This window comes from Cariama cristata, unplaced genomic scaffold (genome assembly GCF_000690535.1).
Source record: "Cariama cristata isolate BGI_N322 unplaced genomic scaffold, ASM69053v1 scaffold4508, whole genome shotgun sequence".
In the NCBI taxonomy this organism is placed as follows: Eukaryota; Metazoa; Chordata; class Aves; order Cariamiformes; family Cariamidae; genus Cariama; species Cariama cristata.
In genome coordinates this window covers 1-13,549 of record NW_009631517.1, presented here as the reverse complement: position 1 = coordinate 13,549, position 13,549 = coordinate 1, and the positions used below count along the sequence as shown (strand labels likewise).

Sequence of the window (13,549 nt, the reverse complement as noted above, 5' to 3'; positions counted from 1 at the left end):
TTACACTGATCAACAAAGCAAGTTGGCCATAATTACAACATACTCTGACATAACAGTGGGCTCTCATCTCACAGCCAGCTCTGTGAGAGGGTATGATGGGTTTCAGTCTTCAGTAGGAACTGCCTTCTCTTGAAACTCATAGCCAGCTCAGGATCTTCTGTGAACCAAGGACTTCTATATTTCACTATTTTCTTCCAAATTTAAACCTTGTCTGTACTCTAGTAACAAATGCCATCTGAAGAAAAACTTCCTTAACCATTCTATACACAGAAAAATGTTGGAAAAGACTGTCCAAGAATAGTAAGAATATATTTTAAGAACTACTAAATAAGCTATTAAGCCGTATATTCCCTACAATTTTAAAAGCTTGCAGCATATGAAATTCTATTTGGCTCTCAATGCACTCAATGTACACAGCCGCAAGAACTCTCAAGAATGAGTAACGAAATAGCTTCCACTACTCAGAACTTGTCAGGCTACATCTGGAGTACTGTGTCCAGTTCTGGTCCCCACAATTCAAGAAGGACACGGACAGATTGGAGAGCATCCAAAGGAGGGCCACGAAGATGTTCAAAGGGCTGGAGAACCTGCCCCATGATGAAGGTCTTTTCTCTCTAGGGAAGAGAAGGCTCAGAGGGGAACTCAACACAGAATTCCAGTACTTAAAGGGTTGCTACAAAGAGGATGAAGTCTCTCTCTTTACAAGGAGCCACATGGAGAAGACAAAAGGCAGCAGGTACAAGTTGCACTGGGAAACGTTTCATCTCAACGCAAGAAAGAAATTTTTTGTAGTAAGAACAATCATTCACTGGAACAACCTCCCCAGAGATGTGGTAGAGGCCCCACCGCTGGCAGTTTTCAAGATGCAATCGGACAAGGTGCTAGATAATCTCATCTCGGCTGCCTTTCCCACAAATGGTTGGACCAGATGATCTTTCGAGGTCCCTTCCAACCTGGGCTGTTCTATGAGTCTATGATTCCAAAATCAAATCTAAATTTTAAACGGTCCTAATAAACTTGAAAGCTAATTTTAGTATACAACTTATGCTCTGTCAAAGTACTTCTTAAGGAAAGAGTAAGTTTCTTGGCAGGTCCAAAGGGCAAAGACTATGCGGTCTTTGCCATGAAGTTTATATGTCATCACAAGACACAGAAGTTATTCCAAAAGGAATGATGTTGAGTTTTTTTGTGAGCCAAACAAAATTGTTAGGTAAGCATGGAAGCTGCATGTTTAATATTAAACATTGTTCAAATTGACTCAATTCTTGTCTACAGAACTGCAAAGCAAATAGAAACAATATTGTGGTTTTTTCTATTTCACCACATTTTTGAATACTGCTACACATCTATTTGTATCAACCCGTTTCTGCTCCAGTCTGACAACTAAATACAAACATCTGCAACACCAGTTGTTGCAGATCTTTTTTCACGCCCAAGAAATTCTTCACAAATAAGACATTAAACAGTTTGATTCCTACTCAATCACAGTCCAATTTCATATCTACAAAGTTCCACAGTTGCAAAGCAGTAACGACTAGGATGCTCTAAGGTATAGGCAGGTTTTCTCCAGACTTCTCTGTATTATTTTGTTTGCAGCAAATTTTTCTATCCTGCAAAAAATAAGTTTTAATACAACTTGATGGTGATAAACTGACATGCTAGTGCTTTGAGGAATTTCTGTGATACCTACTCTTTTATTTTCGGCCTACAGAATGGGTCATTAAAAATTTATAGTAGTTCATAAACCCTGTCCTCCAAGACAACTGTAAATTCATTTAAGATTTTTCTTCATACAGGAGAAAGGGGAATGAGCTAAACCACAAACTACACAAGAGCACTACTATTTCTTTTTAGCCAAAATCAGTAATAGGGTCACCATGTGTATATAAACATTAAATCTAGTAACAAATCAGTTCTGCTAATAGCTTTATTGCGCCAAATAAAGGGCCACCACAGCTATATGTTTAGACTGTCTTTTTCATGACAGTAGTGCCTTCAGCTCTTATTTCCTTAACCTATCTTTTTCACTCTCATTATATGGCCACTACCTTAACTATTTTATCCAGCAGACCTGTTTCACTCAGGATGAGCAGCATTACAAGCTGCATCTTACTTACTGAAAGAACCCTGCTTCCTCACCTGTCATCTAGACCTACAAGCACAAATTGTCATCTACAATCATATTTCATACCCTTTCCCTTTGTAACCACTGTTTATGCCTGAATTATTAGAATTCAGGAAATTTTGGTTAATAAAAATTGTATTAATAATCACTGCTTAAAAAGAAAGAGACTTCATGAAATAGCAGGTAGTAGTAAGTGCTTTTTTTTCCCTCCTAAAAATAAATAAGCAAAATAAAGAACTATACAGGAAGGGATAAATTGTGCACTGCAGACACAAGAAGAGTCCTTCACTGCTTCAAAATTAATTATTTAATAATAGACCTTACTATGAAGACCTGCAAAAACTGAACAACATTTACCAGTGACATCACTAGTAGAGTCATTTACCATTACTGCCACCAGATTAGTGACAATGCATGAAGCTAGAACATTTTCTAGAATGAGGAAAGGAAGAGAATTATTACATTTATCTTTCCACTTAAGCAGCACTGATCACCCTAGAAGCTTACTACTCAAAGTAAATTTTCTAAAAGAAAAAAGCAAGCAAATGAACTCCACAGTCACTAAAAATTATGAATAACATAGATCAGATAGAGACAAGCAGCTTCCATAGGCAACTCTAGCAGAAGCTTTTGACGTGTTTATAATACCTTCTAAAGGTACATAAGGAAAAAAGGCACACAAAGTTGTGAAAGTGTCAAAATAGCACAGCACAGCATACTGTTTTGTGTCGTTATGGTGGTAAATGCAAATAAGCATATAGATGACAAGTATGCTCACAATAACCATGACATGCAAAAATTATAGAAGTCACAAGCAAGATGCACTATATAGTTAGTTGGTGACAGAACTTAATTTATACACCAAAATTATTTCTAAGTACGCATACTGGCTAGCAGTTTGAATATAAACACATATTTGCTGTAAAGGATATTGCAACAAAAACATAGTAAGTCAATAAATACATACATACAACAATAGTTTTCAGAAACATGTTTGAGATGATGGCCATAAAAATCTACAATAATTATTAATGTTCTTCAATGCTAACTCAGTTAAAAGTAATTTAAAGTGATAGAAAAAGGCAGAAAACCATACAACATTGTGATACAGTAAAGATAACATATACATCACTTCGAAATTACTTCAGGTTTTAAATCAGCTACAATATACCTGCGATTAAATCCCAAGTACTGTTGAATACTCCTTGATGCCCATACCATTTCTGCACTAACTATATTTACTTAGCTGAACTACTAAAAAGGACACTTGCAGGAAATGTACCTGAAAAATCTGTGGCCAGCAGTGAAAACAAGAAACCATCAAGACAACTACAAGATACAGCTTAATCTCTGCAGTACAGAACAGTTAAGAAAGGAACAATTTCCAAACAACTATCTGGGGAAAAAAATGGCTCCTGAAATTAGCCAGTCTTTGAAAATTATCAAACACATATACATTTGTATACAAATTTGTAAAATCCCTTTCAGAACTATAGGTCTTATTTGGCCCAGAGACTTCAAATACATTGTCTCTGTATCCACTGAGGATACCACTTGCTTTCTGCTGTGTTATAAAACCATGCAAATTCTTATTCCTGAGAAGGAATAGAAGAGTAATTAATCACTCATCTTTTTTCTGTTACTCCTCCTCTCCTACCTTTTCAAGATCTTCAGTTGTCTTGTCCAGTAGTATCACATCTTGCCAGCAGGCATGCCACACAGCTTATTTTAATGACAGGAAGAACACATGCTTTATATCCTTCTCATTACGATATTTGGTCTACTCTGCATTCACAATAAATCCAGCACTTTTAGGGAGGTCCAGGTATATTACACATACAGTATTACACAGTACAGGGATGTGTATTTCTCCACTTTCTAGAGCAGAAGGCAGTCAATGGCTTGCAATCCCCGAAAAGAGAGTTAATACAGCTTACTCAAACTCTCTCTCTCCTCCTTAGGGCAATTCAAAAATAGGTTGTGAACCAGACTGCTTTTTCTAACAACAGTGCCCTATTCCTGACTGCTACTTAATGTCATTGATGTACCTGTAACTGTAAGGTAGCACAGATGTGGCCTTCTGGCCATGGCATGCTATGTTACCTTTTTTGGAACTATTTTGGTGCCATATGTACTAAGTCTTCTGTATCATATGAACAGATACCTGCATTCAGCAGCATTCACAGATCTCTGTTGTGTGAGCTGATATATTTATGCTGTCCTCATTTTATTACTAAGCAACCAACCACATCTTTACCACTCCTAAGAAAATGAGCAGCTGGGTTAAAGAAGTGCATCCATGGGGAAAGTCATTAGTTTTCTGCCTGTTTGACTTCCTGGTCTGGCTCACCACAGGATCCAGTGAAGCCCATGGCCAATATCAGGGAAAGGTAAGCACAAAGCGCAGGGCAGGGGGGCGGGCTGGAATCTGTAGCAAACTGCACTAAGTTTAAGAGATGCCATGGACATTTTCAACACAACCGGAAAAATGCCGTAAGCAATCTGAGACGGCCCTGCTGAGCAAGAGGTTGGACTGGATGACTTTCTAAGGTACTTTCCAAACGAAATTCTTCAATGATTCTGAAAAGAAAAAACAAACCCAAACCACTATGAATGTTGTTTTGTGACGCTTTTGCTGTTCAGAGCTGGCAACATCAGATCAGTTTACCTATCAAAAACACAATTTAAAAATGGTGCTCATATTGCTATAACTGGCATTTTTAGCAGAACAGCCAAGAGGATGAGGTTTGGAAAATTATTTCAGAATTCTTAATTGCAATGGTTTCAGGAAAACACAAAATTCCAATCCCTGTAGTTGAATATTTTTTTCCCTTAAAATGGCTATCCTTCTTCTTTCTATTTTGTTTTGTCTAGATCCTATCTGAACACAAAACCAATAAGCAGCAACAGTCACTATATTCTGTCAAGACTATGCTTTGCTCCTTAAAAACATATTATATTTAATGTCAGAAAAGACAGTTGCTAGCAAAAGTTTTCTAATAAAAGTAAAACTAGTCCTTTACAATGCAAATTAAATACTTTTTTTTTTTAATTCTTCCCTACTCAGTACTTCCAAAGAAAGTTAAAGATTAAGAATTGCTATTTGCCATGGCCTTAAGAAAGTAAAGGTCTATATACTCAAACTCTCAAATCTGGATCACTGGTTTAACTACACTGCCATGACATTATCCTGACAACTTTGATACAATGAAGCCATTTATCTTACCATAGACAAACAGATCATGAATGTTCTGCCTGCTTTAAAACATTTTATACAACTCGCTGCAATCACCAGCCTGCTTTCAGAGTGCTCCTACTGACACAAAGTATGCATTCAGAATATATTAGTCATTTCCATCAATAAAATGCAATTTCTTTCAAGCCCTGTATTGTATAATATATATCCTCTGAAAATTTGAATTGTCATGGTACATTTATCTCAATTGCCCTTTCAAGTTTTTAAAGAATAAAACAATTACTCACAGTGATCTAGCTTATTACCAAAATATTCTCTGTTTGCAATACAATGCACAAGTTGCTGCCTTTTTCCATATTTTTATTTAACTCTACAAACTTAGAAAATCATACTGGTAATTACAAGGGGAAGACTGAAACAACAATTTAGCTGTTTGATTTTCTCTATTTCTTATTTGAAATAATTTTTACTTGCAAATTCCATTTGCCTGTAACGCATTTGCCAACCTGTCAAGGCTTCTTCTCTGTCCTGCCTGTCCTGAATAATAGACTGTGAAGCAAAAGCATGTTGGGGAGGTGGGGGGAAATGATAATGATTTTTGCTCAAACATCACTGAAGCTGGGGGAGAAGGAGAAAACAGAGCAATTTTCCTGCAGTGTCAAGTTGCTAAGTACCCATAACCACTCCAATAATCTTTGTCACAATGTGACAAACACTATGTTTCTACCCTACCGTGTGATTTTTTTTTTTTTCTTCTCTGACAGAATGACAGCAGGTAGTAATTGTGGCACTCAAATGTCAGCCTACACACATTATTGTTCACAAAGCTTAGTTACGAATATTAAAAAGCAAAAGTATGAAAAGGTGTAGATTGTCATATTACACATCTATATTTAGATGATTATAATGTCCTTCATAATCCTCAAATAATTTCAGAAACTGCACACAGAACTGAGGAATGAGAGGAAGCTTCCAAAGTCCTTTTCTAGTGACTGTTACCACTAAGGCACTCTCTGTTCTTTTAGCAAAGCAGCTTCCTCTAGAACAATCAGAAAACGCAAACAGACATTTTCTTGAATTAAAACAACATCTGACTCCAATACAAGAAGAAAATCAACAACTGAACTTTCTCAAAAGCAATTTAATCCAGATTCACTACATTCCAGTAGCAAAACCCAGCTTCACTAGAGGGGTAGCGGAACAGGAATGAAAGGACCTAAACACAGTATCTGAAAATGAAGGCAACAAAAGCAGGGAAAGGAGAAAGAAAAGGGAGCAGCATCACAGATATGCTCTCTATAGCTTCTGTTAAAGCAGAAAACACAATTGTTTCAGACTCAGACTCTTAGGACACAGCCTTATCATAAAGCAGAAAACCAGACAGAGCTCAGCACCATAGCAACATCCACTTTAATTACCAGCCAAGAAGGCTTCCAACAAGAACATTGGAAACCATGCTTCCCAAAACCCCTTTCCTTCACTTTTCCACAGTAATGCAAACAATGTGGAAGGCAACAGCAAAGGGACAGACACACAAAGAAAGGCAACACTTTCATTCAGCATCAAGGAGTTTCTACAGATGTACATTGGTTTCATATAAACAAATTCTCATGGCAAAACCATCACCAGTAAGGAAGTTAATTAACATACCTTTCAGTCGATGACTGAGAATCTGTTCCAGAATGGCTGCAAAATTATTAAATTCAGGGGAAGTATCATCTATAGTCTCAAAACAGGAACGGTCAATCAAAGTCTTCACTGAAAACCTAGAGCAAAAGTACAGGACAATCATAAATTATATGGATAGCTATCGGTCCTCTATAGCAGGACAGTAGTTTCTATAAACCAAATGAGCAAAGAACCAGAAAACCACCTTGATGATTTCAAGTTCAGTCAGAGCAACACAAACACATACCATATTGAGAAAGAGACTAGTAATACAATCATCATTGTTGGTCTTAGGCATAAAGCCTTAAAAACAAAAAGGAAACAAAAATCCCCACACTTTCTACATAGAAGCAAGCTAATTATTTTCCAAGTATTTTCCTCTTCACTAAACTATTTTAATAAAGCTCTAGAAAAGCAAGGACTCAAAAGCATCCAACGTCAATTTCTCTTTGTAATCCTAAACATCACAATTTTTGCTTAACATTTTGTTAATGCTCCTTTTATTCCCAAAATCCATGCTCAAGAATCAGAAGTGTAAACTTCATCCTATTATGAGAACACTGTAATTTCATCGTAATGCAAGAATAATCCAAACATATTATAAATCAATGAATTTTTATGCATTGTTAACTCTGTGCATTAACTTGGACAGGCTAATTTCCCTGTGAATGGGGGCAATCCTTATTCAGCACCATACTGCTACATTATTATGCCAGAAAAACTATCAATTTAAATGATGTAACATTTGAAATTGGAAAGGCTGAATCAAGCCACTGTAAAAAGCAGACAAGATGTAACTAGTCAATTAGCCAGTTAGCTGTGTTTACTTACACCTGCACTTACACAATTTCATTCTTATTGAAAAGATAGTTTAAACCTCAAGAAACAAGACAAAAATTGATTTTTCTCGTCTTCACCATTTTAAGCATAATTCATTTTTATTTTTCTTTCTGCTCCTTGTTCTTCAGTTTTCAGTTTCAAGGCAAGCTTTATATGTCCTCAACTTTGAAAGTAACACTTATTTTGAAGCATTTATTGTGTTTTTTGCAACAATACTTATTTGTATTAATGGAGCCATACTAGGGCCTGAGGCAATAGTTTTCACAACATCCAAACTTCAACAGTACCAGCTTAGGAAGTTCTTACTCTGCCTGCTCATCCCAGACTCTATAGCTGACCACACTGCTCCCTTAGTTGTGCCAGTTCCACTTTTTATTGGGCTCACTATGAACTGACCTAGATTTTTAGCACTTGAGAGGAGGGGTGGAGCGATTCTTAAATATGGATACATTCATAATAAATATGCTTCACAGCATCTCAACACAGTTTTACGGCACAGCTTCAGAACCAGCATACCATATAGGCATGGGCAGGAATGAGACTCCTTAAACCAGCAGTACTATTTTCAAATGCTCTGTACTGTAAAAGTAACTTAACTGCATCCTTAGTGGAGTCAGCACAGCCTCCTGATTCTCATTTACTAAATGAAACTAATTATGCTCAAACTGAATTGACATATGTATTTAAAGAGTTTCAACTCAATTATGTTACACTAAGTAAACCTCTGAATAAAGACTCCTCACCCCACCTTTCCTGCAGGCTTCTATTGTTGCAGTGTTTTGGCAGCAGAGGAATTGGGAGTGAGAAGGGTGGGGGAGGAAGCTTCTGCAGTGCCAAATTATGACTCAGTTTTGAACTCCTCCACATTTTTAACTAATTTTGAGTGAGAGACATGCATGCCCACCAGTAAATTTCTACCTAGTCAGTATCATTGCTATTGACTACTCTATTAGCAGTAATGATTGTTTCCTCAAAGCTACACCAGAGCTGTGAAATTATCTATAAAGAAACTTCTTGATTTTGAAAAATGTATGCATATAGCAATGACATGACTAAGTCAGTATTAACTGTAACAAGATGACTGCTCCCACACCATGCAGGTCTGAAAAAGAAAAGGTGCAGCAAGCATATCAGTCACTCACAGGTACATACACAAGAGAGACAGGGAGTTGGCAGTGTAATGTACTGGACTATATACAGGAATATCATCTTAAAACTCAGAGACACGATCATGACGCGATCATTCATAAACTGCAAAACAAAGTAGTGTATAATGTGTATAATGTATAGCTATGGCTATTTTTCCTCTATTCAGTGTCCTACTTAAAATTTCACTGATGAATATTGTATGGGATACATACTCAGAAACGGAGATGTATTCAAGAAAAAACACGAGCAATTCATGCACACTTCTAAAATTCACAGATAAGTAATTTATTTTATTTTATTTTAAAGCATTCTGCAATTCAATTGAAGAAAAAAAGATCATATCTAGCTTTTAAGGATACAACAACTTTTAAATACCTAGGGTCTGATTAGAAAAGACAGTCTAACAGCTCATCATCATTAATGGTCTTTTTAAGTCCTCATATTATTGCCACCACACAAATATGAATTTCCACCTCTCTACTCTACACTTTCACCAAAAACCTAAACAACCTATGCCAAGTTTGGCTGAAATTGGCTTTTAGGAGAACTGACAGGGAGTGAGAGTATGTACACCTTATTTCCATAGACCAGGAAGATAATAGTGCTACCAGGCAAAATTTGATTGACTGGAAATATTTTGGGGGAAATTTAAAAAAATTCTTAGGCAAATACTTCTGTGCTGTTTTTGTTTGGTTGGGGTTTTTCTTTTTTCACCAGTACTGCAGAGGGGCAAACATATGTCTAAGTGTAAGTTAAAAGTCACAAGCACATTTTGCATGTTAGATATTCACAGTTCACCATGCTTACCACGCAGATTGGAAAAAAGATTTAAGGTACGTAGAAGTGATGCCTTTGAAAAAAGGTGACACTGTAAGCATAGGGTAAGCAATTTTACTCAGCCAGGAAAGTTGCCTCATACATTGTTTGCAGTGTACAGCCCCCTAGAATAGAAAGCCCACGCTCTTGCACAGTTATGTGAAACCACCCAGGGACTGAAAGTCAAGAAAGAAAAGTTCAGGTCTAAAGTACACGAGAGCTATAAAGAAAAAAAGTCCAAGTAAGTAGAGCTAGAACAGCTTTCTTCTTTCCCTTTGTGGCTCCCAACTTCATCTTCTCTCCACTGGACTGCTACAGCAGCATTGCACTCTAGAGCAACAGTCTACCTACACTTCAGAGGTTAACAGAGAAATTGTAACAAAAGGGCATGAGAAAGTAAAGTGGCTTGAAAACAAAATTTTCTAAGATTAACTTTTTGGTGAACTGTAGACTCTTTAAAAAAATGTCTTTTCTCCAACCATTTCCCATTGTGTCACTGTAACAATAGGGTTGTTTTGGTTTTTCGGTTTGTTTGGGGTTTTTTGGGGTTTGTTTTGTTTTTTTAATAAGGTAACTGCCATTGGAGACATTCCAATATCAGTGTTCCTAAACGACCTTTGTGAACTCTGATTCTTACATATTCTTCTCTGTCACGAATCTAGTCTTGCCTGAGCCAAATAAAAGATGTAGAAACAGTAGCATTCTCCAAGCTTAAAAAAGACCTGAATTATATAAGAGGGAAACATTCTTGAATAAGATTTATAGCAACCTTTTTGGCGTAGGTTCTTTCATTGTCTTATAAGATGCACAAGAAGCTCCCAAATTTCTAGAATAACTCAAATCAAAGCCAAACTTTTTGTGGTTATATCCCAGGTCTATAGGCTTATTTCCAAAACAGCAACAAGATTCTAATCAAAAAGCAAATAGGCAGAAAATTGGATTGATATATAAATTTGTCACTTTTCACTGTCAGATTCTGCTCCTCTCAGTTTTCAAATGAATGGATGGATTCTGTCAAATTTATTTAGCTTGCAAATTGGGAAATGTCATTAAAATGCCATTTTAAAGAACGTAAAATATTAATATAGAATAATCCCCAAGATGATAAACTAACATCCCTGATTCTTATTCATGGCTTGGACATGAAACCAGACAGTTCAGCTAAGGGTCAATGTCACTGCAACAGCTTTTATGCATATTAGCAAAATCACTATTTTAAAAACATATTTCCTGACAGGTGTTCAATTCTGTGTTAACATTCTGTATTTAACCTATGACCCTCACTTCCAAGGCCTGTCTCTACTTTTTGTAGAGATATATACGGATATTTGATCTATCAATCTTAGGGAACACTAGATTAAAACAAGGGGAACAACCTAGAACAATCTCAAAATCCCAGCACCACTTGTTGGAAAATGGAAGACATCAAACTTTAGAAGAAAAAAGGCAAGGAGAGAAACAGAGCTTAGAACATGTATTATTTATTTAAACAAAAAAATCCTAAAAATTATTGCAATTTCAATGACGGCTGTGCAGTTACACAAACACAACCATGTATTTTCACATGCAATTGGTTTATGGAACTTAAGTAACTACATTACTTCCCATGGCTACAGTGCCAGTCAATGTTTTAGTGGAAACAAATTGTTCCTTCCAAAGCTGTAAATACAAGAAACCATCCACATCCAATGAGGAGTTAGATATCATCACTGTAAGAAAAGAATAAAAACATAAAGCCTGGTTTAACTATTAAGTAAAAATCTGCTAAACTGAAGCTTTGACAAAAATCGTTCATGAAATTATCAGAGACTGTTGACAGATGGTAATTCAGAAGAATCTTCCTTGTGATCTGTCACCTTCACTGGGTAGCAAGACATATCATCCAAATTTAATTGAATCAATTAATTGGAGCTATTTTTACCAGAAACGTTTCACATTCTCATAGGATTTTGATTGGAAAGGACTATTATCTTACTGGTTTTGATATTAATTTCACTATTCCTAACAAATAACACTTTTCAATAATAGAAAATGTGTAATAACTATAGTAAAGCACTGAAATATTTTAAACATTTACTCTTACACTGGCAGAAGAATAAAAATACTAATAAATGTATGCACATCAAAATAATGCAAATCCTTTTTCCCCATCATCCTTTCCAAATTTCAAGGTGTATTCACAAACTAGGAACTTCAGGCTTTGTGAAGATACAGCAAAACTAAATTGTTTTACTGAAAATAATTCAAATACGCCAATTTCCAGTAGTTTCTTCAGTAGCTCTTTGTTTCATATGTGTTTGACTAAATTCCCTCAGATTTCTAAGCATCTTTAAACATGTTACAACATCATTTCAACTGAAAGACAAGGACATGAAATAAACAAACAAACAAATGTAACAGCACAGAGTACAGAAGAGTTCTCAAATGAGAAGGCAGAAAAAATAGTAAGCTCTGTGGAATACTATATACTCCTTTAAAAAGAACTGTTTATATCCTGTACAATTATGTCATTACTTGATAAAACTGGTGTTTTACCAACCCTGTAGATTGGCAATATCTGTATCTTTGTAACAACAATGCAACTGAAAACTTCTGTTTCTTCTATTTGATCTGCTTCAGCAAGTTTGATAAAAATCTTCTTTTTCTATGTTTTTGTTGTGTATCTTTTTCACAGGTAAGATTAGAAGTAAGCAGAAAAGCCTGGGAAAAGACAGAATAGTATCTGAAACACAGATACCAGGACTTGAATGAATATTGAAGCAAATTCCTTTCAGTATCCGGATGATACAGTTACGCTTCGTAAAACCCATTAACAATGTACAATAAAAGCAAAAATAATAATAAAAAAAAGGAATAATATGAGGCCCTAAACTGTTTTTAAAAATACTGCTGCAGCATTAAGTGTTGAGGGTACAAAATTATTTAATATAGTTCTCCTGATACATTAGTAAAATTTCTGAGAATTACAATTATATCATGGCTCATATGAATCTCTTGAAGACCTTCTCCAGGTAATATTCAAATCAGTTTGATAACTTAAAACACTAGCAATTGAAACAAACGAACTAACGGAGTCATTGCTACCAGCATATTCCTGTATTTAAAAGTTTGTCATGATGTAATGGGGCAGTACCGCACACTTGGAAATGCTGCATGAATTCAACAATGACAGCAGTGGAAACGCTTACACGGAAAGCCAGAGGAGGTATTATTAAGCTTGTATAAGCCCAGCACTAAGATACTAAAAAAAAATAAATAATTGAATACACTACATCTAGCCCGTACTGCAGATCTTCTGATCTAGATTTTGGGGATAAAAATATCCCCTGAACGCAGCCTCCTCGGGACTGCTCTTGCGGCACCGGCGCCTTAGCAAGAACACACGGTTAGCCACTTCCACCGCAGCTTGGAAGAACAGGTTTAGGTTTCGCTTCACGTGCAACACATATTAAGTCTAGATTTTAAAAGCGGCCGTACTGCGTCAATTTAAGAGAAATCTGCGCTACACCAGATGAAGAAGATGAAAACCTCAGCTCAACATTGCTGAGAGTTTAGTCTGCCCTGCCTTGCTTCGGCGCACGCCTTCTGTCCAGGAACACAGTCGAGGTGCCGGACACAAACCTCTCCCCCAAAAAGCCCATTTAACGCCCCGATGCGCCGGTGCGCCCGGCGGCCCTGCCAGGTGTGCCCCTGCCCCTCGGCCGCCGCGTGAACACCCCTCACGCAAACGTCGCCGACGGAGCTGAGTCAGGATG

At 36.6% G+C, this 13,549-nt stretch overlaps 1 protein-coding gene across 1 annotated transcript in view; it reads right to left on the bottom strand.

Moving 5' to 3' along the window:
* The window catches only part of RUNDC3B (RUN domain containing 3B), a gene marked incomplete at its 5' end in the record, with an annotated part of 46,166 nt that extends 39,079 nt beyond the window's left edge, over window positions 1-7,087 (bottom strand). Inside the window, one exon of the mRNA XM_009705970.1 lies at window positions 6,972-7,087. Within this exon, the coding sequence (XP_009704272.1) occupies window positions 6,972-7,087 (116 nt within the window). The remainder of the gene's footprint in view (window positions 1-6,971) is intronic.
* Window positions 7,088-13,549: the final 6,462 nt, after the last annotated feature.